At 40.0% G+C, this 23,315-nt stretch overlaps 1 protein-coding gene across 6 annotated transcripts in view; it reads left to right on the top strand.

Annotated features, from left to right (window-relative positions):
• Window positions 1-23,315, top strand: part of LOC122641911 (protein MON2 homolog) — a 127,160-nt gene that overhangs the window by 31,253 nt on the left and 72,592 nt on the right. For all 6 annotated transcript variants that reach the window (XM_043835239.1, XM_043835242.1, XM_043835241.1 and 3 more), the window contains exons 11-18: window positions 1,988-2,068; window positions 2,192-2,244; window positions 10,077-10,146; window positions 11,158-11,221; window positions 21,370-21,518; window positions 21,621-21,748; window positions 21,846-21,903; window positions 22,194-22,291. In XM_043835239.1, coding sequence (XP_043691174.1) covers window positions 1,988-2,068; window positions 2,192-2,244; window positions 10,077-10,146; window positions 11,158-11,221; window positions 21,370-21,518; window positions 21,621-21,748; window positions 21,846-21,903; window positions 22,194-22,291 — 701 coding nt within the window. The remainder of the gene's footprint in view (window positions 1-1,987; window positions 2,069-2,191; window positions 2,245-10,076; window positions 10,147-11,157; window positions 11,222-21,369; window positions 21,519-21,620; window positions 21,749-21,845; window positions 21,904-22,193; window positions 22,292-23,315) is intronic.

Raw genomic sequence — 23,315 nt, 5'->3', positions numbered from 1 at the left:
AAGTTGTAGGGTTATGATGTTTAGAACCTTGTATTTTGGAAGGACATGAGAGAAAAGATGTGGTGGTTGAGGTGAGTGGGTGAGTGTGTGGATGTATAGGTGTTACCTTATTGTTTCTTGGGGAGTTTTGATTGGGAGGATTGATGGTTTGGGGGACTTTCATTGTCTCTTCTGTTGTAGTAAGGGGATGGATGATGTTTTGCTTTTGTAGTGGATCTTTCCCACTTGTTGATTTTATAATGCTAGTGTATCCAACTTTAATCCATATCCATCTGAGGGCTGGAGGTGGACGGATGGGAAGACATAGAAAATTTTCCTTTTCCAGTTGGGCTTGTTGATGGCAAAGCTCGGATTTTCTTTTCGAGGGGCAACAAACTAAAAGCATAAAATCCTTGACAACGTAATTGGCATTTTATAAGGCTACCAGTTTTTAGGTGGCCCACTAGGCCATATCATCCTTCCAAGCCTCTAATAAGTGAACCACCAAGAGCCAAGCTTATTTGGTGGCCCAATTTTCAGCTGTCAGATATAAGGGTTGGTGCTTAAATTTTCGTGGAAATGTTATACATGTTCCCTCTATTCACTTGGTGAGTTATAGCCCAAGTACATATCCCAATTTGGTACATTAAATCTCTGTGAAATAGTTGCAAAGTCAACCTTTTCTTTTGGATAGAAAGTTAATATTTGGAAAAATGGTTGGAAAATAGTTTTTAAGGTTAGTGTTTGAAAATAATTTAATGGCTGATAGTACGAAGGATAAATGGTCTTATAGAATATGAAAACACGTTAGCCGCATGGAAAGTAAATTAGTTTTCACTCGTGGGCAAGGCCACCTCTTTGGGGAATATAACATCCTATTCTCCTTAACAAATTCAAATGGACCATCATCAGGAGGTTTGAAGAATGTGCCTATCATTTGGTTGATTGGAAGGAAGTCTTCCAGACCATTTAAAGAGAGTGAAGCACATAAATCTTTGCTATCTGAATGGATTTGGAGATCGAGTGAAGTAGTTTGCATCTTGTGGAGAATGCTGAATTATTGAGAAACTCCGCCAGTCAAATCTCCTTATGGTACTGCTCTTCAGAGAGGTTTATGAATCATAGAGAAATTTGGAGGGCATAAAAAGTAGAGGTGGTAACAGTAGCCAAGTATGGCATATTAAAAAGATAAAAAAAGCAAACTAGCCTTTGGTATGTCATTTTGTGTGGTGATATTCCCTCAAGGAGGCCTTCCCTATTATCTCTTATGTAGCTATGGTCAAACAGGTTTTGGTGTCTGAGTATATCACTTGGCAAGCCAGTGGGAGAATCCGAACTCCTTCAGTGAGAAGAAATTTCAATGATTGGATGGTGGAGTGCTGTGAAAAAAACAAGAAAACGCAGCAATGAAGAGGCAAAATCCAGGGTCACAACTCCCAACAACTAACAGAGAAACCCACATCTGACCCTAAAACCCTCCAAAATTCCAGATAAACCCATTATTAGCAGTCCCACTGGAAAGCCTATACCTCTGCCCCCCCCCCCCCCCACCGCCAAAGGAAACTCCCTTCGAAGAACAGTGCACTGACCATTTATCATATTTTCTGTTGGGGTCACTTGCTACCATGTGTGTTTCTGTTGCCTAAGGGATGATGAATCCGTCCCGTATCTGTTCCTATTTCAATGCTATGCAATGCTATTCTTGGACCTGAAGAGTCCTTTCTTTCTTTTCTTTTTTTGGGGGGGGGGGGTGGGAGAGGTCTTTTCAATGATATATAGCTCTATGCCTTTATTAGCATTATGAACAATCTTAAATAAAATCTATAGGTTTAGGACCAAAGCTATGTTAATGGGATGAACTTTCCTTCTTTTTGTTGCAAAGTATGGACTAAATGTGTTTAGCATCTACTGCTAATAATGTTTTATTATTATTATTATTATTATTTGTTATGCTTAAAAAATCATTATTTGTTATTACTAATACTTTTTTTATGGGTTGGAAGCACAGGTTTTTCTCAGTATGTTGATAAGGGTTACTTCTCTTGATTTGCCATTATGGCATCGCATTCTTGTTCTTGAAGTCTTGAGGGTAATATGATGACCCATTGGGCAGTATATTGTAATATCAAACATGTGTTTGATTCATATATGCATTCATATGATGGTTTTGGGACCCTTTATATGTCAATTAGGAGTCATGCTGTTTTGGCAGGGCTTTTGTGTAGAGGCGAGGACATTGCGACTTCTTTTCCAGAATTTTGACATGTAAGCTTCCAGCTTTGATCTCTCCTGTTCTCTCTCTTTTTGTCTACACTCCCCCCTCTGGGCTTTTCTTGCTTTTTTTTTTTACATTAATTTTTCATTGAGTTCTAAATGACTTGGTGGATTTATCGAGTTTAAAGATGTTTCACACATGGGTACAAATTTCCCTATAATTTTCTCATTGGCTTTTTCCCCTCTTTCCTTTTGATATGGTTTTTTTACATTAATCTCTATATGAGTTTGCAGAATTATCACAATTAATGCTGTTGCATGAATGATTCAAGATTTTAGCTTCTGTGTGTGTGCGAGGATTAAGGGAATACATTAATTCCTGCAATCCACCAAAATAAAAATTTATGGCTCTCTTTGTTAGAATTCTAAATTTTTACTAAAGTGAGAAAATTTCACTGATTTTGTTGGAAATCTTGTAGGAAGCTCAAACCCACACTATATGCAATATTTTTTTAATAACAATCCATTGATAATATAAAGACAAAAAGAACACAGTAGTAATACAAAAGAATAATAAAGTTTCATATGGAGGACTGAATACAGTCTCTGAAGAAGCAATGTATTAGAGCCCCTCTTACATATGAAATAAAATATTATAGAGGAACATCATCCCGAGAAGATTTGTTGATCTGGACTCCTTCGTGTGATGGCCGGTTCTCTTCTAGATCAGCATGGAACGAAGTCCGGCATAGGGACCCCGATAGGTCCTTTTCAAAATGGATCTGGAATCAAACGGTGCCCCTGAAAGTGGGGTTCTTTTCATGGCAGCTCCTGATGGGCAAGATCCTCACTGACGATGCTCTTATGGCCCTTGGCATCCCCCTGGCTTCTAGATGCAACTGTTGTGGACAGCCAAGGAGGGAAACCACGGATCACTGCTTGGGCTCTGGCGGTATGGCCTCGAAGGTTTGGGAGTATTTCTCCCGGCTTTTGGACATCCCCTTCCTGCCCTCTCAGGATGTCAGAAGTCGGGTTTTGCTCTGGCAAGGTGCAGGGAGTTGCAAGAACCTTAGTGCTTACATCACTGGTATTTTGCCTGCTTTGATTGTTTGGGAGCTCTGGAAAGAGAGAAACAACAGAAGGCATGAGGAGAGGCATCGTAGTGCTACCTCTATCATTGAGCGCATCAAAGGATGGGTAAGAGAGATTCAGTTACCCTCCAAGATTGGCAGGTTAGAATCCCCTAGGAATACCTTAATCCTACAGTGTTTTGGCCTTGTGACTCCAGCTGCAAAGCTGAAATGGCCCCTCCCTATCTATTGGTGTCCCCCGTTTCTATCTGTGAAGCTTAATGTAGATGGAGCCTGCAAAGGAAACCCCGGACTTGGTGCTGGAGGAGGGGTGATTAGGGATCAGAGTGGCATGGTGCTGGCAGCCTTTGCAAATTCCTATGGAGAATGCACTAATTCCATTGCGGAACTCAGAGCGTTAAGGGACGGCCTGGAATTATGGCAGGAGGTTGGCCTTACGGATGTGGTGGTAAACTCTGACTCGGCTACTACAGTTAGTATGGTCAACCTCAAGAGATGTAACTTATGGAAGGGATGGTACTGGTTCCAAGATGTTTTGGCACTTGTCTCTCGGACTCGGGCCACTGTGTCTTCTGCCTTTTGGGAAAGCAACAGAGCAGCAGACTGGCTGGCCAGGCACCCTTGTGATACAGGTGCTTCCTTCACCTACCACCAGGACAGCATGCCTGGGGGGGGATTTGCAAGTATTATTAGGGAAGACAAGGCTGGTATGCCGGTCTTCAGGTTCTAGCATAGGGGCTTGCTTGTATGGGGAGCTCAACTAAGAGAGTCTCTGAGCGATTATGTGATCTGGTTTGGGGTAAGGTGGGATGTCCCCCCCCTTGTATTCTTTGATTCTTTTTGGTTAATTAATAAAATACTAGGGGCTGCCCCGGGTCCCATATAATATTCGAGTTTTAAAAAAAAAAAAAAAAAAAGTCTTGGCTGTACAACAAATCATCATCCATCTTTTATCACTTGTTCGCTTAAGATTCCTTCATTGGCACCTCATTGCCATACCATATGTTTTATTTTATTTTTTGGTATATCTTTGTTAGTTATTCTAGAGTTAAAAGAGATGTGAGATGGATAAAATCATAAATCTATTTCATATCTCTTTGTTTATGAATGTATCATTGATTATAATTTGGTCAATTTTATGAATTCAAAAATATCCAAAAACAAAGCAATTGAGGCTAAAAAGGCAAAGTAGTCAACAATTTGATATGTATGGTCGTTATCTTATTATGTGTGTGAATTCTGGTGGTTAATTTGCATAAATAAGAAACGTTTGAAAAAAGACTACATCAATATCTGTTTGTCGCAAATTCCATCTGGATTGATGTTGTGGCATAATCAAATTATATTATATAGGATTTTTTTGATAGGTATGTATTAGGTTAATGCCCACCAATTAATATGGATTCAAGCACTACATTCGTTGTATAGAATTGGCTGATAGGATCATAAGATTTTACTTGAGAAGCTTGTTATGTACTAAAGTACGTTATATGCATGCATGGCCTCTTATCCTTTACACTTCACCACTTCACACTCCTCCCCATATTCTCTCTCATATCAGGTAGTTATCCTATGTACAACAGTAACCTCTCTTATGTAGTTACTTAGTTATCTTGTGTAGTTATCTCAAGGAGTTATAGAACGTGGGAATAACCGTGATAATCTGGTAACTGCCTATTTAATAAGCTGATGTTGGAAGTAAAGACAGATTTGAACTCTTATTCTCTTTCTTTGAGAAAAGAGGCGGGCTCCCTCCTAATTAAGCCAAAATTCTGAAAAAAACTCTCTCTCTCCATCGTCTTCTTATCTCCATCAAGATAGCGAAGCAGGGGAAGTCTCTGCACGTACCAGCTTGGTATCAGAGCAGGGAGATGGACGAAAGAGTGGAAAGGTTGGAAGGTGAAGTGAACACGTTCAACGAAAGGCAGCAGCAAATCCTTTCTAAGCTTGATGGGCAACAACAGGTCCTCACGAAGCTTACTGAGTTGCTGGAGCGGTTCAGTTCTCATCCTTTCAATACCGAGTTCGAGATTGGCGAGAACACAAGGGCTTCCACTCACGATCCTAGAACTCGAGGGCTGCCACAGGGCCACACTGTTCGATCTTCAGCATCACAGCATTCCTACATGCCCAAAGTAGTCAAACTCGATTTTCCACGTTATAATGGAGATGAGGATACGACTAGTTGGATGTGTAGAGTCGAACAGTTCTTTGAATTTCATCAAACTCCAGTAGAGGATCGAGTACCAGCTTTTCAAACAAGATGAAAGGAATGTATCATGGCCGGCCTTCTGTGACGGGTTGCATGCAAGGCTTGGTCCCACTCTCTATCAAGACTTTTTTTGGAGAGATGGCTAAACTACAACTCAATACTGTCCATGAATACCAAGCCAAGTTTGAAAATTATTATCTAAGGTGGGGCCTCTCCCACTTAATCGTTAAGTGAGTTGTTTTGTAAGTGGCCTCAAAGACACTATTAAGGCCGATGTGTTGGCGGGACAACCCGCAACCCTCTCAGCTGCTATCGGGCTGGCCCGAAACATATCTCAAAGGCAATCTACCTCTTCATTTGATACCTGTAAACCCGTCATGGGCAACAAGGAAACGATTAACACCAACAACTCTCTGCCAATCAAACGGGTAACATCTACAGAAATGCAAGAGCGGTGCGCCAAAGGACTTTGCTACAATTGCAATGAGAAATATTTGATCGAGGGGTATTGCGAGGAGGAGGAAGGAGAGTTACGTGAGGATAATGAAGATGACGTGGCCAATATAGACACGGACGTGCCTGAGATCTCTCTTCATGCCATTTGGGGGATTAATGCTCCAGAGACTATGCGTGTACATGGTAGCCTAAACTGTGTACCAGTCACTATCCTTATCGATTCCGGCAGCACACACAACTTCCTCAGTGAGAAACTCGCTAAGAAAGTGGGAATATTTCCTAATAATAAGCAACAATTTCATGTGATGGTTGCATCCGGTGAAAGAATTGCTTGCTCTGGCATCTATTCCATTGTCAAGGTGCACTTACAAGGAATCCCAATCTCTGCAGATTTCTTTCTCTTATCCTTAGGAGGATATGAATTGGTTTTGGGTGCTCATTGGTTGAGAACCCTTGGACCTATTGTGTGGGATTTTTCAAATCTCACCATGAAATTCAATGCTAGTAATAAGGAGGTTGTTTTGAAGGGAGTCACGGCTAAGGCCAATAGAGTTATTGGAGATCCCAACCGAGATACTAGAAAGCACAAACAAGGATTCTTGTTACAACTCTACTCTCTCTCTACTCCCACTCAACTTCTTGAAGAGGGTCCCACGTCAACATAACAACAACTATTAGAAGATTTTGGAGATATATTTGTAGAACCTAAGGGGCTTGCGTCACCTAGGACTCATGATCACCGAATTCCTCTCAAAGAAGGCAGTCAACCAATTTGTCAGAAAGCCTACCGTTACCCTCACTTCCAAAAAAAGGAGATGGAAAAGTTGGTGAACAAGATGCTTTCCACGGGTATCATCAGGCCTTGCAACAGCCCCTATTCATCTCCTGTAATTTTGGTCAAGAAACATGATGGTTCATGGTGCATGTGCATGGACTATCGCGCCCTCAAGTTGACGATCAAGGATCGCTTTTCAATACCATTGATCGATGAACTCCTTGATGAACTTAATGGTGCACGATTCTTCTCCAAATTAGATCTTTGATTGGGACATCATCAAGTTCGTGTTGTACCAGAGGATATGGAGAAAACCGCATTTCGGACACACCATGGCCATTACGAATTTTTGGTCATGCCATTTGGCCTTACAAATGCGCCATCAACTTTCCAATCACTGATGAATCAGTGCAGCAGGAGTAGCCCAGGTGTTTTTTGATCATGTGTTCAAACTTCACAACATGCCAAAGTCCATCGTCTGTGATTGCGATCCAACTTTCACAAGTGATTTTTGGGGTGAGTTATTCTGACTCAATGGCACTGATTTCAATTACAGTTCTGCCTATCATCCTCAAACGGACGGCCAAAGTGAGGTAGTCAATAGAACTTTGGAGATGTACTTACGATGTTTTACAAGTGCACATCCAAAGGATTGGGGTCGTTGGTTGGCTTGGGCTGAGTATTGCTATAACACCAGTTGGCATTCGGCGATAAAATCCACTGCATTTGAGATTGTCTATGGACGCCCTCCACCTACCCTACTTACTTACGTTCCTGGCAGCACCAAGGTTGAGGCAGTGGACAACCAATCGAAGGAACGTGATCAACGGCTTAAGGAGTTACGGGCTGTTCTTGTTGAAACCCAAAATCGGATGAAGCAGGTTTAATCGTCATCACTAGGAATGGGAGTTTGACGTTGGCGATTGGGACTATCTTAAATTACAGCCTTACCGTCAGCAATCAGTGTTTCTTCGCAAAACACCAGAAGTTGGCTCCTCAGTATTATGGTCCATTCCAAGTAGTTCGGCACATCGGCAAGGTGGCTTACAAGTTCGCACTTCCTTTGGTGTGTAAAATTCATCCTGTATTTCATGTATCTCTGTTGAAGAAGACACTTGGGTGTACTCATCACGTTCAAGGTGATTTACCAGAGATCATTCGAGATGACGAATTGCTACATGCGCACCGACTGGCTGTCTTGAATTCTCGAATTCGCAAGAAGAAGCCACAAGTACTCGTTCACTGGCAGGGTTTGTCTCCATCCAATGCTACCTGGGAGGATGTGGAGTTTGTGAAGAACCAATTTCCTTTTTTAAGTCTTGGGGACAAGACTTCAGCTTAGGGAGGAGGAATTTGTTACGTACTGAAGTACGTTACATGCATGCATGGTCACACTTCACCACTTCACACTCCTCCCCATATTTTCTCTCATATCAGGTAGTTATCCTATGTACAACAGTAACCTCTCTTATGTAGGTACTTAGTTATCTTGTGTAGGTTATCTCAAGGAGTTATAGAACATGGGAATAACCGTGATAATCTTGTAACTGCCTATTTAATAGGCTGACGTTGGAAGTAAAGACAGATTTGAACTCTTAATCTCCCTCTTTGAGAAAAGAGGCGGGCTCCCTCTTAATTAAGCCAAAATTCTTAAAAAAACTCTCTCCATCGTCTTCTTATCTCCATCAAGATAGCGAAGCAGGGGAAGTCTCTGCTCGTACCAAAGCTAGAGATAGTGTGTTAACTATGTGATGTAGATCCAAGCCTCCTTGAATTGAGGAAGCCACCCTAAACCTAGGGTTTTAGTAGGAGCCTTAGGATAGTTTATTTCAGTTCTATACTTAGTTTTTTAGCAGCCTTAAGGACTTAATCCTATTGGCTGAGATTGTTTTATTCTTATTGGTTCCTAGGGTATCTTTTATTTAAGTTGTCTTAAGTTATTAGGGGTAGATGAGTCTTTTCCTTTAAGTTTAAGTTATTTTAATCTAGCTACTCCCATCCACGATTGATGAAGGAGAGTTTGAATTGTAATCTGTTTTGGCCCTTAGGCCCTTATTAATAAGAGAATCGTGGGAGAGGCTCCCCCACAGTTTATTTTGAAAAAATATTTCGTTGGTTTGCTGCCTTTGCTGCTGCTGCCATTGCACCCTTTGTGTGAGTGTTGCCTTGTGGATCTCAAGGTGCTAGGGTGAGTGGACTCTCACGACTCCTTGAGTCTGTCCAGTACCGGGAGGTTCTTCTTCTTCTTCAATCGAGCTTCTTCAAGCTGCTGCTGCTGCCTTTGAAGGAGATCAAACCAGTAAGTAATTTTAGTTTCCTGCATATATCCTTCCCCTCTTCATCCTCTAACCTAATCCATCCTTTCCCATCGACCCAATCAGATCACCACAGCCAGCCTTCCATCCCTTCCATTAAACCTGCAACTATTCCTTCGAATTTTAGCTTGATCCCCAAGCATTCACCTTCCAACCATCAGATCTGTGCCAAACTTCCAGCATACATCCCCCACACTCCCCCCTACACGCGATCCTACTTTCAGTCCAATCAGACCACTCAAACCCTAATTCCCCTCATCTCCCATAAAACCCAAAACCCTAAAATTCAATTCTGCCCAATATTGCAGAATTTCAAAACTCATCCAAACCTTAACTTCTTTATACCATATTAATCTCCTAGTTTTGCCCTAAATTAGTAAACCCTAACCCAATTGGTCAGCCCTTGTGTGTGACCCCATTACCCTGGCTCCTAGTGCGATTACCCCTACCTAGGACTACATTACTATGTGGATTGCTAATGTTATGATTGCTGTGCTTGTAGTAAGATTACCCCAAACATCAGATTGGACCCCTTATTCATATCCGATGTGATGGTGTTCTGTTTTGTGTATCTCACTTGTCATGCTGTTTTTTTTTGTGCTTTTTGGGTCTGAAGTTTGTAATCATGCATATAACATCCAGTAGCTAGCATTGATTTTTTTTTACATATTCCGATTTTCAATTTCCCCTTTTCCATTATTTGATTTCAGCATTATGGGTTTGAACTTTTAATTTAAGTGATTCAGTTTCTGTCCTTTCACTAATGATTGTTATGCTTTTGAGATATATTATTTCAGCAAAAATCCTGAGAAACTTTATATATAAATGTTACTGCTTCGAAAGATCTGGGGGTCTGTTTCTTGATAAAGTGTTCTGCATTTTTCTGTTGCTTGATAAAGTGTTTTGCATTTTTCAAGGGTGAGGGAAGCAATTTCTCTGACAGACTTATCTGTTTGACCCTTCAGAAAATAGCAATTGATCAATTTATTTATTTTCACTGTCACAAGTTAGTAATTTTTTTTTACTTATGATAGGAACCCCAAGAACACCAACATTGTGGAGGGTATGGTCAAAGCTCTAGCTCGAGTTGTTTCGAGCATACAGGTTGTAGATATTGCCTTTCCTTCTGAACATATTATAGAAATGAAATCAATATTGGTCATTTCTTATCAGAAAAAGAAATAAAATAAAGCTCAATTATCCATGCCTCCTCTCAGATTTTCTAATCTTTTTAGTGAACAGATCCTCTGTTTTAGAGTAGGGGCTCAAATAAGCTGTTTAAAGGGGATTTTGTACTTGCACCTTACAGATGCCTCATGTCATTTACATCCTTGCTTCCTTTTTATCTAATAGAATGGAAGGATGGTAATGAGGTGGTGAATATTGATGGGAGGGAGATACCACAAATTGATTATTTTAGATATCTGGGCTCAATCGTAAACAAAGAAGGTGACATAGAGGATGATGTTGCCCAGAGGATAAAATAGGGTGGATGAAGTGGAGAGGTGCATTCGGAGTGCTATGTGATCGGTATATTCCTTTAAATCTTTTAAATGAAAATTTTATAGGATTGTCATGTGACCGGCTATGATGTATGTTGTGGTATGTTAGGCAGTTAAGAAGTGTCATATAAATAAACTATACGTAGCGGAGATGAAGATGTTGAGATGGATGTGTGGGAAAACTAGAAAGGATAAAGTAAGGAATGACCATATTAGAGCTGGGTTAGGAGTAGCTCTGAATCATGATAGGCTTAGAGAGAGTCGTTTGAGGTGGCATGGCCACTTTCAACGGAGGACTTGGGATGCCCCAGTATGGAGGAGTGATTTGATTCAGATCAAGGGAACTAAAAGAACCAGGGGCAGGCCTAAAATAACCAATCATAGGAGAAGTGGTGTGGAAAAACATGCTTAGCTTAGGTCTCGTATCATGTATGACGTCGAATAGAACTAATTGGAGAGCAAGGATCCATGTGGCTGACCCACTTTAGTTGGGATAAGGCTATGCTGTTGTTTTTGCACAATTCACAATTTTATTTTTTTGGTTAATCTGGCTCCTTTTGACGTGAGTCACGTGACATTTATGGAATTTTTGTGACTCTGATTTGTTTTCTAGGTTACAGACACAAGTGAAGAGAGCCTTGCAGCTGTTGCAGGAATGTTCAATAGCAAAGCTAAGGGTATTCACTTTCTTAATATGTTAGATTTTTCTTTGAAGATACACAACTAAGTATTATATATGGGATAGAGATTGATTTGGATATTACTCACACTATTTTTCCAATAAATATGTTTAATTTATTGAAACGCACTATACCATGTAAATATCAAATATTCAAAAAATTTATTTGAAATAGGCACAAATATATAGTCTGACTACAAATAGAGTTCCTAAAAGCCTAAATAAGAGAACCTTATTATGTTGCATTCTTACTCGATTTAAAAATTAAGAAGTTCAGAGTTGCTCAAACAGACCATGACATTTCAGTTCATATATACACACACACACACACACACACACACACACAATACTAGAGCAGTAATTCACATAAATGATAAAGATAGTATAGAATTACTTACAACAACGTAGAATACTTCGGATCTATTTTTTCATGTAGACAGCAGTCCTGGGTAAGATTCTTACGACTAATAATTTATTGAGAAGAGGCTGCAGATTGAGAAATGTATGCAAGATGTGTGCAGACCACCAGGAGACTGTCTTCCATTATTAATGGGATGCAAATTTGCTTCAATTGTTTGGGGTGCTTGTCTTTCAGTTTCACAAATGAAAGTCAGCTGGTGCTTCCCTAACTCATTCCTTGGGATGCTACTGGGTGGCAAGGTGGGCCTGTAGAAGGTAGACTGGAGATCCTTTGGAAATTGATCCCTTTTTCTGTTTGTTGGTGCATGTGGAAAGAAAGGAACTCCTGGGTGTTTCACGGCAAGGAGGAATTGGCTGATCAAATTTGAAGTCCAGTTGGGCTTTGTTGGTCCCTGAGTTCAAGGGGACAAACACTTTTTCTTTTTGGGATATAAAGATGAATTTGTGAATGGGTGACTGTTTTTGTGTAAAGGGAGGTTTCTATTGAAAGGGAGGGGGGCTGTTTCCCTTTTTTGTAGGGGGGCCCTTGTGTTAGAGTTTATGTAATAAGGGTAGTTTGGGCACTAGTCTAGTATCTTATTTTCTTATGTTGTATTTTTCTTGTTTTACCTTTTACCTCCTTAGGGAGGTGGCTGTAATTATTATTTCATATTATTGAATCAAATAGGGGAGAGGAAATATCTCTCTCCATTATTTGTTTGCCATCTTTTTCTCTCTTCTTCCCTTCTCTCCTTCTCTTCTTACTTCCTACCTTCTCTTATCTCTTGGATTAATCTTTACACCATCTCCAACTTGGTATCAGAGCACTCTCCGATTCTGGTTTGAGAGTCGTTCTACAAGCTCACCGTCTTCTCTCCCTCTCTGTGGAACCCTAGGTTACAAAGGGGTTCCAAGGAAGGGGCTGCTATGTGAAAACATTGAAGGAATCATGCCATATGTCTTGATGAAGACTATGGAAGCACCAAGATAGGTATTCAGGTGAAGATTTGATTATTTGAATTTCAAATCAACAAGCCCCTGTTTGTTTGACGGAGTAAAGTGGAAAAGTAAAAAAAGGGGTGGAAAACTTGTACTTGTTTCCCACAAATTACCACAAGTGTGACAGTTTGGTTACATGGGGTGGGAAACTTCTAGGCAAGCTCATTAAATGCAATTATTCTTGTCTGGTGAGGTGGCACCCCTCTTTTTCCCACCCCATTTACTTTCAAAGTCCTATCAAATTGGTAGGACTTTGGCACTATTCATGGAAAAGTTACTTTTGTGTCTATCTCTCTCCTGTTCCTATTTCCTTTTTTCCCATGGAATCACACCCATGTCCATTTCCTCTCTCTCCCACCAAATCCCACCTCAGTGCAAAATGCATTTTCCATTATTTCCTTTCCTTTACTTTCCTTGTCAACCCAATCCACAGCATGTGGGACCCACCCTCACAAGTTTCCCACCCCTTTTTATCCCGTCAAACAAACGGGGCCCAAAGGAATGTTCAGACTGGGTTACCGCCAGCCCCTGAGTTTATAGCTTGTCTCTCTTTCATCCTACATTTGTTGAAGTTCAATCTTGGCTAATTGAAGTCGCCCTAGGCTCCCCTTTCAATCCCCCAAAAGCCTGGTTGCAAAAGAAGAAAGCTCAAGGCCTGCAACTCATGTTTATGCTGCTGCTACAGCACCACCAGCTTCTCCCTCCTTTTTTTTTTTATTCTCCCTTATTCCACTATATTTTGCAGTGGGGGCAGGCTTGTTAGAATCGCCCAGAGGCACCCTTTAAAGTCCCTAGGGACTCAGTTGGTGATATGGAATGGTTGAAGAACATAGCTCACTTCTTTACAGCTTCACAGGTACCGCCAACTTCTGGTTTACTTCTCTGTTTCATCTTTACAGCCTTGTGGTTTGTTGAATAGTTGCTGTTGGTTGAAGGAGTACCTTATTTGAGTGTTGTTGATTATTATGGAATGAAGCTAAGGTGCAAATGGTGCATTTGATTCATCTATTTTCAAGAAGCTATTGTTTGTTTGCTTGTTGGTGGTGGATTTGATTTCTGGTTTGTTTTTGCTTTTGGGTTGAGTATACTCCCCATTTGGTTTGGGTATCATCCGCACTTTCTACATGTGTTCTTACATTATGTCAGAAGTTAGAAGAAGGGGCCAAGGGCCGCCCCGGGGGAATGACAAAGATAAATTCAGTTGTGATCACTATGGGAAATCTGGGCACACTAGAGAGAGTTGTTGGATGCTTTATGGCTGTCCCCTTGGTATGCATGGCTGCAGGAGAGGGGGAGCCATCGCACATACTATGATGACTGAGGTTGAACCTATGGGATATCTATCTGGATTGCAGACAAACACCAGTTCTCTCACTCAGGATGATATTGCAGCGTTTAGCAGGGTTATGTCATATCTAGATAGCTCTTCTTCTACACCTACAGTGTAAGATTCTTCAGCTTCCACCTTATAGGCCTCTACATCTGCTTCTTCCACTACTCCTTCGTGGGTCATTGACTCTGGAGCCACTGAGCATATGACCGGCATACCCTAGTGTTATGACTCTGACTCTATTTGTTCTAGTAAGGAAAAGATTAGGGTCACTAATGGTTCTCTTTCTTCTATCTTTGGTAAGGGTAGTGCCCATGTTACTTCTTCTATTCCCTTGATTCCGTTCTTCATGTTCCTAAGTTTAATACTACCCTCTTATCTGTGAGCCACCTAACTAAATCCTTGAATTGTTGTGTCACTTTTTTTTCCATCTCATTGTGTATTTCAGGATTTGGTGACAAAGAGGATTATTGGCATTGGACGTCAGGAACAGGGACTTTATCTTCTTGATCCAAGGACATCCCCCTTACCTATTGCTCAGTCTTATGCATGTGGGCGTAATGACAACAATACTGTTGACTCTGTGATGTTGTGGCATCAACGTTTGGGCCACCCTTCTTTCGATGTTATGAGGACAAAATTGCTACACTTATTTTCTTCCATTCCTTCTTCCCATGTGTTTTAGTGTGAACCTTGTTTGTTTGCCAAACATTGTCGTTCTCCTTATCCTTGTCATAGTAATAGATCCAATGTTCCTTTCTATATTGTGCACTCTAATGTTTGGGGGCCTTCTCCTACTACTTCTTTGTTTGGTTGTCATCATTTTGTTTCCTTTGTTGATGACTATTCCCAGTCAACTTGGACCTTTTTGATGAAACAAAAAAGTGATGTCTATGATGCCTTTAAAAATTTTTATTAGCTCATTTATACCCAGTTTCGTACTCGCATTCAAATTGTTCGTTCTGATAAATGGGGGGAGTATATGTATGGGGGGCTTCAACAGTTTTTTACTGATTATGGCATTATCCATCAAGTTGCTTGTGTTGATACCCCTCAACAGAATGGGGTGGCTGAAAGGAAAAATCGCCATGTTTTGGAAGTCACTAGGAGTCTCCTATTTGGCATGCATGTTCCCAAGACCTTTTGGTTTGAAGCCCTTCTTACCGCTGCCTTTTTAATCAATCGCATGCCCATTGAACTTCTTGGCTTCAAATCCCCTTTAGACTTGTTGTCTCCTCAGATTTCTGTTTTCTCTTCTTCCCAAGGTGTTTGGGTGCGTCTGCTATGTCCATGTCAATAAATGTGCTCAGACTAAGCTTAACCCCAAGGCACTCAATGTATTTTCCTTTGATATTCCTCCTCTACTAAGGGGTATTAGTGCTGCCATCCCTCTTCTCGAAGGTGACTTGTCTCCAAAGATGTCACCTTCTTTGAATCTATTCCTTCACTCCTCAACATCCTCTTCAGGGGGAGAATAGTGGAAATGAAGAGGCTGTTTATATCTCTTTCCTCCCACCTTTGCCTACTTCTTCTTTTTTGTTTGATATTGGGAAGCACAAAGAAGGGGCTGTTGTTGATACTGATACTCATTCTAGTGCTGATGCTAGCAATGGAAAAGAGTTAGTTGTGTACAAAAGAGGTGAATGCTTGAAGGGAAAGAGAAAGAAGACCTACCAAGAGTCCTTTTTGGATCTACATCCTAAGATACATCCTCCTTAGTCAGGTTACATCCCTTCTCTTCCTTCTGATTTAGACCTTCCTATTGCTGTTAGAAAGGGAAAGAGAGCTTGCACTAATCTTGTAGCCCAGTTTGTTTCCTATGACGCTCTTTCTCCTAAAGGTGTTGCCTTCAGTGCTGCTCTCTCTTCTATTTCCATTCCCAAAAATGTCACTGAGGCTATATTTGACCCAAAGTGGAAGCAAGCCATGTCTGAGGAAATGATGGCCCTTGAGAAGAACTGTACTTGGAAACTGGTTGATCTTCCCAAGGGGAGGATTCTAGTTGGATGCAGATGAGTCTACACAGTCAAGTATTGATCAGATGGTACAGTCGAGAGATACAAGGCCCGGTTGGTGGCTGAAGGATGCAGTCAGGTGTATGGGATTGATTATCATGAGACATTTGCTCCTGTGGCAAAGCACAACTCAATGAGAGTTCTGTTGGAATATGTAATCCAGAATACCGTGGGGGTATTCTGGTCGTTTTGGGGTTAGTTTATTTATTATGTTATTAGGTATAGTCGGCAATGTGGGTTTTAGTCCCACATCGCCTAGTTTAGTCTATTTGTAATTTCCCTCTATTATAAATAGAGGGGCTTACCTATCAATTAATTAATTCAAGTATTTTACAATTTCCATCTTCTCTTCTCTCTTTTCTTCTCTCTAGAGTTACTAGTTACAGGTCCTAGGTTTTCTACATGGTATCAAAGCTAGGCAACCAGTGACTGATTCTCTCTAAGATTGCCGGTTTGAGAGTCGTTTCAAGGTTCTCCGATTTATGGAGAAACCCTAGTTCATAAAAAAAAATAAAAAAGGAGAACTAGGACTTCGTTTCGGTTTCATATTGGTTTCTTCTTCTGGTTGTTTTAGCACCGTAGGCTATCATTCTTGGTCTGCATCTGTTGCTACTGCTATCGACATGCTATTAGGGAATATTGTCGATTGAACCAGGTTATTGAACTAGTTTTTTTTTTGGAGCTTCGAATCTGCTATCGTTTTCTGCCGCTGCTGCTATGTTCGGATTCTCCATGGGTATTGCAAACTGCTGCTCGAGTTTACTTCTGAATCGAAGATTGGAGTTATCTCTTCGATTTGCTGATTGCTACCTCAAGTCGATGCTTTTGCTGCTGTCGATTCTTCGAATCCACCTCCTTTCCGCCTCTGACTGCCGCTGCTATGGTTCTGGTATTAACTGGATCGAAGGATTGGTCGACGGTTGCATCGATACTGCCAGATTTTTGAATAAGTTCTGTCCAGCAACTGGGAGATTGTAGATTGGAGTTTCTACTGGTTCTTCCTTTTTGAAGATCGATCAAGTCTCTTCTTCTTCTGGAAATCACAGCTTGGTTCTTTTGAATGGCCATGAATTTGCTGCTGAAATTCCAGGTTACTTGGTATTTCCTTCGATTTTACTGATAGGGCTCTGGTTCACGCTGGAGAGTTCTGGAATTGATTCTGCTTCTCTGAAGTGTTTATTCTGATTTCTGGAACCTGGTATCGTGGTTGATTCTGCTTCTGTTTGCTATTGATACATTCTATGGTGATTGATGTTTCGATCAATGGATTGAAGAAGATGGAGAAGATTTATATACTGCTGTTTTTCGTTCCATGCTTTCCGCCTCTGGTCCATGATTCAATTTCCACAGGATTATAGTTCTTTTTTGGTTGAAGGTTGAAAAACTCTGAAGGTTTTGATTTCTGGTTTTACGGAAGGAAAGAGATGAATTTCTTTCGTAAGTTCCTCTTTTTCCTTTCTTAGTTTCATTCTTTTGTCAGGTTTCACGTGGGTTGAGAGTTACTTTGTTTTATTCTTTGAGTTTTCCCATATTACCCCCACTCCCTTTCCTTTATTATGCTATGTCCCACCTTTTATTTATCTTCCAACTTTCACAATCGTCCCTTAATTTTTTTTATTTCCTTTCATGTCCCATTACTTCTTTATTTACCATTTACCCCTTACAAAATTCTGGTTATTTACGGAACTGCCATTACCTTTTTAATACATTCTCCTATTTGACTACCCAATTGACCCTTGAAAATTCTGGTGTATTACCAGTTTGCCCTTTGGCTTGGATTGTATTTAAAAGTGGATTTCCACCAAATTGCAGTCATGCCATCCTTTTTTCCAACACCATTCCCTTTCAATAATTCTTATTCCCTTCATATCCCATACGTTAGGCATATACCCATAACCACTTTGGATGATAATGGTATTCTCTAATTTGCCATTTCTTCCTTTTCCATTTCCCTTAGCACCTCTTGGAAAATTCTGGAATAATATGTTTTTGCTCTATCTCTTACATCATCTCTGTTATGTCCACGTGTACTACACGTGAGGGGGGGATTATGTACAGTACACCTGTAGACATTGCAGAACGCAGAACTTGCAGGAACATCGATGCAAAACATAGAAGATCAGTTTTCTCCACCATTGTCATTGGGTATCCTTCGTTATTGGGTTGAGTCTGCCGTAAGGGGGAGATTGAAGTATTGAAGATATTTGGTTGTTGCCTATCTGAGGACTTTCGGTTGGGTTGATGCGATTTTTTCCATGCCGATTCGATTTGTTTTCGCCGCTTGTCGCTCTAGTTATTTCACTTCAAGATTCTAAGTCACTATGACAATCTGAGATTCATCACTGGATAGCTATTGAAGATCGTTGAAAGCTACCTTTTTTGGAAGACATTCTAGTCCCGGTTTGCTGATCATGTCTGTCCAAGTTTTGAAGATCTATTTTTTCAAGTTCTTGAAGGTTTATTTGGGAGCTGCATTCATATGTCAAGCTGGATTTTGCTGCAACTTATTTTTTTCCCATTTTGTTCAATTTGGGCATTAATACCTTGTATACGCCAACTTGAGGGGGAGTGTTAGCGTTATTAGGAGTTTTTTTTTTCTTTAGTTCAAGCTGGATCTTCTTTCTTCTCTTATTTGTACGATCCAGCTTGAGGGGGAGTGTTGGAATATGTAATCCAGAATACCGTGGGGGTATTCTGGTCGTTTTGGGGTTAATTTATTTATTATGTTATTAGGTACATTCGGCAATGTGGGTTTTAGTCCCACATCGCCTAGTTTAGTCTATTTGTAATTTTCCCTCTATTATAAATAGAGGGGCTTACCTATCAAGTAATTAATTCAAGTATTTTACAATTTCCATCTTCTCTTCTTTCTTTTCTTCTCTCTAGAGTTACTAGTTACAGGTCCTAGGTTTTCTACAAGTTCTTTTATCTTTGGCGGCCAATAAAGATTGGCCATTGTATCAGCTGGATGTGAAGAACGCTTTCCTCCATAGTGATCTAGAAGAGGGAGTGCACATGCAGACTCCCCTAGCTTCAAGTTTTCCTCAGCTGAAGGGAAAGTGTGCCTGCTCAAGAAGGCATTATATGGTCTCATACAGTCCCCGAAGCTTGTTTTGAGAAGTTTAGGCAGGCCATTTTAAAGAATGGGTATTCCCAGAGCCAAGCTGACCACACTTTATTTACCCGGTGAGGTAATGGTACCGTCACAACCATTGTTGTCTATGTTGATGATATTGTAGTGGCTGGACATGACATGGCTGAGATAGCTAGGCTATAGACCTATTTGGCTCAACTGTTTGAGATTAAAGATTTGGGTGCCTTAAAGTATTTAGGCATTGAAGTGTCAAGGTTTAAGAAGGGAATAAATATATGTCAAAGGAAGTATGTCCTAGACTTTTTGAAGAGATAGGGATGTTGGGTTGCAAACCAGCAAACTCTCCTATTGATCAGAATTATAAGCTAGGAGAAGACTGAGGACCTTCCCTTATTGATGCAGGGAAATACCAGAGGCTTGTAGGGAAGTTGAATTATCTCTCTTTAACTCGCCTAGATATCATCTATGCAATTGGGGTGGTGAGTCAGTTTATGCATTCCCCCAAGAGTGAGCACTTGGATGCTGTATACCGGATCCTCAGATACTTGAAGAGGTCTCCTATATGCCAAGTACAACCATTTGAGAATTGAAGGCTACACTGATGCTGATTGGGCTGGTTCAGTTTCTGACAGGCGATCTACATTTAGCTATTGTGCTTTTATGGGTGGTAATATAGTCACATGGAGGAATAAAAAGCAACCAATTGTGGTTCAGTCAAGTGCAGAGGCAGAATTTAGAGCTATGGCTCATGGAGTATGTGAATTCCTATAGTTAAGACGGCTGGTCCAAGAGTTGGGATTTGATACCGAGGTACCTATGAGACTCTATTGTGATAACAAGGCTGCCATTAGTATAGCATACAACCTTGTGCAACATGACAGAACAAAGCACATTGAAGTGGACCGACATTTCATTATGGAGAAGATTGACTCCGGCTACATTTGTACTCCTTTTGTTAAGATAGAAGATCAATTAGCTGACATCTTTACCAAGGGGCTCATCCCTCATCAGTTTAGTACCCTATTATGCAAGCTAGGAATGTGTGACATTTATTCTCCAGCTTGAGGGGGAGTGTTAAAGTTTATGTAATAAAGGTAGTTTGGGTACTAGTCTATTATCTTATTTTCTTATGTTGTGTTTTTCTTATTTTACCTTTTACCTCCCTAGGGAGGTGGTTGTAATTATTATTTCATATTAGTGAATCAAATAGGGGAGAGGAAATATCTCTCTCCATTATTCGGTTGCCATCTCTTTCACTCTTTTTCTCTTCTCTCCTTCTCTTCTTACATCCTACCTCTCCTCTTATCTCTTGGATTAATCTTTACACCATTTCCAACTCCTTGTGGGTCCTATCTTTTGTATAGCATCCTGGGTGTAGACACTGTACAGCTGCTCGTTTTTTCAAAACATCATTACAATTTAGCTTTCTCAAAAAATAAAAAAAATAAAAAATTAAAGTAACATCATGAATCTATTTAAGATTAGGCACAATTAGTAACAAATACTGATCAATGCGACAATAAAAGCACTTGAGTTCCATTACCTAGCCAATTTCAGAAGTAGTGTGAAAACTTTATTTTCTCAACTATAAGAAGAAGCTCATAAGGCTGGAGTGGTCGCACAAGCAGTTATGCTTTGTTTGCTCAAGTAGAGCAACTAAAACATAGAAACGTAAAAAGGGACAAGGCACACAATAAGTGCAGGTGTGCACTTGAAAGATATAGTACAAGGCACAATGGAATGAGATGCAAGGGGTCCCCATGAGATGCACACCTTAATAACAATGACGGCATCCCATTAAGGTTTAGGGTGAACTTTAGAGGGGTAAGATATGTTCTTTAATTGAAAACCAGGTTTAATTAAGGTTCTAATTAATTGAAAAATTCGAGAAACTGGATTTAATGGCCCAGGAATTTGATGAAACTCAGAGAGATTAAATAACCGGCTAAAAGCTAAGTTGTAGCTAAGAGAATTTGAAGTATTTTTTGGGTTTCTAATGATGGAACCAAGCTGTGGTGCCTTTTTCTGGAAAAGCAAAAAACAAAAGTGAGCTGGTGGTGGATAGTGACCAACTAGTACATTTGTGCTGGTGAGAGAATTGGCTAGCAATTTTTTCATACACTGAAAGCATGCAAATGAGATGATGGGTACAATTGGATTCTTATATGCAAAAGAAAATTGAATGTTGTGAGCTTGTTTAAATGTTGAATATGTCTAGCCTTCCCCACCCTCTTTTGGGAATTTTAGAGTACACCTTAATTGGTTCATGAGTCCCGTTTGCTTGCCATGATTGCTTGTAAGTTCTGCAGGTATCGAATGGAGCTTGGACAACGATGCATCTAATGCTGCTGTTGTAGTTGCTAGTGAAGCTCATGCAATTACTTTGGCAGTTGAAGGTCTGTTAGGTGTTGTATTTACCGTGGCTGCTCTGACAGATGAAGCTGTGGATGTTGGGGAGGTAATTTCTACTGACATCTTCTTTGCATTCTGGCAATAATGTATATATGTGATAAATTGATTCTTTTCTTTATAATATATTTTATTCTATGTTACTATCCAGGTTGAATCCCCTAGAGATGATAGTGATCAAACAACAAAGTGTACTGGACAAATGGCAGTTCTCTGCATGTCAATGGTTGATTCAATGTGGTTGACCATCCTCGATGCTTTGTCCTTAATTTTGACTAGGTATGGTGAGATGATTACTTCAAGTGTGTGGCAGAGATTTATACCATTTACAATACATAATTTGTCCCTTCTTTTGACAAGCAAATAAATTTTGAAGGTCACAAGGAGAAGCAATTATATTGGAAATATTGAAAGGATACCAGGCATTCACCCAGGTAGTTTGTTGCAGATTGCATTCATGACCTAATTTTTAACATAGGGTGTAACAAGGGCATGGATATGGGGTATTGGTGTCTCACTGGCACCTGCAGTGAACTTGTATCTTGAAAAGCAAGATGCATCAGTGTTAGTGTCTGATGTAGACATGCCAAACAGGGCAGAAGCTTGAATTTTGAAAATGGGGTGTCCTTGTTACATAGGTACAAGGTTGTGACTATCAATAACAGCTTTACATATGAACTTGAACAGATAGTAATCTTTTATGATCTTTAATGTTACTATACAGGCTTGTGGGGTTCTTTGTGCTGTGGAACCTTTGAACTCTTTTCTGGCATCACTCTGCAAATTTACTATCAGTGTTCCGAATGAAGCTGAAAAAAGGAGGTAATCAATTAAGATAATTGTTTTTGTAAGACATTGAATAATGTGTGCACTGAGAAAAGTGTTTTGCAAACAATGTTTAGTATTTCCATTACTTTTTTTCTTTTGCTGTTAACTGTAATTTATTAAGATTTCTTCAACCAATACCGTCATAGTTTCTTTAGCCTTGTAAATTGTAATGCATATTGTTGGCTGCCTTCAACACACCAATACTGTGTTGGTGTTTCCCAACTTTCTTCTATTTGTAGTTTCTAAGTTTTTCTCTCTATATAATATATCAGAGTTTTTGAGAAAAATGCACCCAACTAATTATGATTACTGATAAAGGTCAGACTTGACATGCTGTGGTTCTTCATGCCCCTCTTCCTTTTCATAAGAGTGTTCTGTAACTGTTGGGCCTGTATTTCTATTATTATTATTATTATTATTATTATTATTTTTTTTGGTGGGGGGGGGTGGATCTTTTAATGAGAGCTTGTTGTGTATCTTTGCATTTAATGCACAAAATGCATGGCCTTACTCCTTATCCATCCCTGCCAGAATTTGATGAACAGAAACTCTTCTGAACCCATAATGAATTTTATGACTGCATTAGTTCTTTCTTTCTGCTTATAATCCCACAGTGATTCCCCCAACATTGAACATAGCTGCTTGATAACTGTTATTTTATATTTTGAAGTAAGCATAAAATAACAAGATCAATAGTAAAAGATGATTCATTGCAAGATATGGATCTTGCATTAGTACTATTGCCCATGTTATGTGATAAGAGTGTCAAAGCATTAAACCTTAACAATCCAGAGAATAAGAATAAGAAGAAGAAGAAGAAGAAGAAGAAGAAGAAGAAGAAGAAGAGAGAGAGAGAGAAAATGCTACCCAAGTTTTGAGAAGTGAGTAACCTGCTCAAATCGTGGGAGGGGAAATATATTATAATATCCACAGACCTAAAACTAAGAAGCAAAGTAAAACTGAAATCCCTAAAGTACTCCTCATTAATAAGCTTAACATAATAAGAACCATACTTATT

The sequence above is a fragment of the Telopea speciosissima genome, chromosome 10 (genome assembly GCF_018873765.1).
Source record: "Telopea speciosissima isolate NSW1024214 ecotype Mountain lineage chromosome 10, Tspe_v1, whole genome shotgun sequence".
Lineage (NCBI taxonomy): Eukaryota > Viridiplantae > Streptophyta > Magnoliopsida > Proteales > Proteaceae > Telopea > Telopea speciosissima.
The sequence above is the reverse complement of the archived record's forward strand: the minus strand, read 5'-3'. Positions and strand labels throughout refer to the sequence as shown.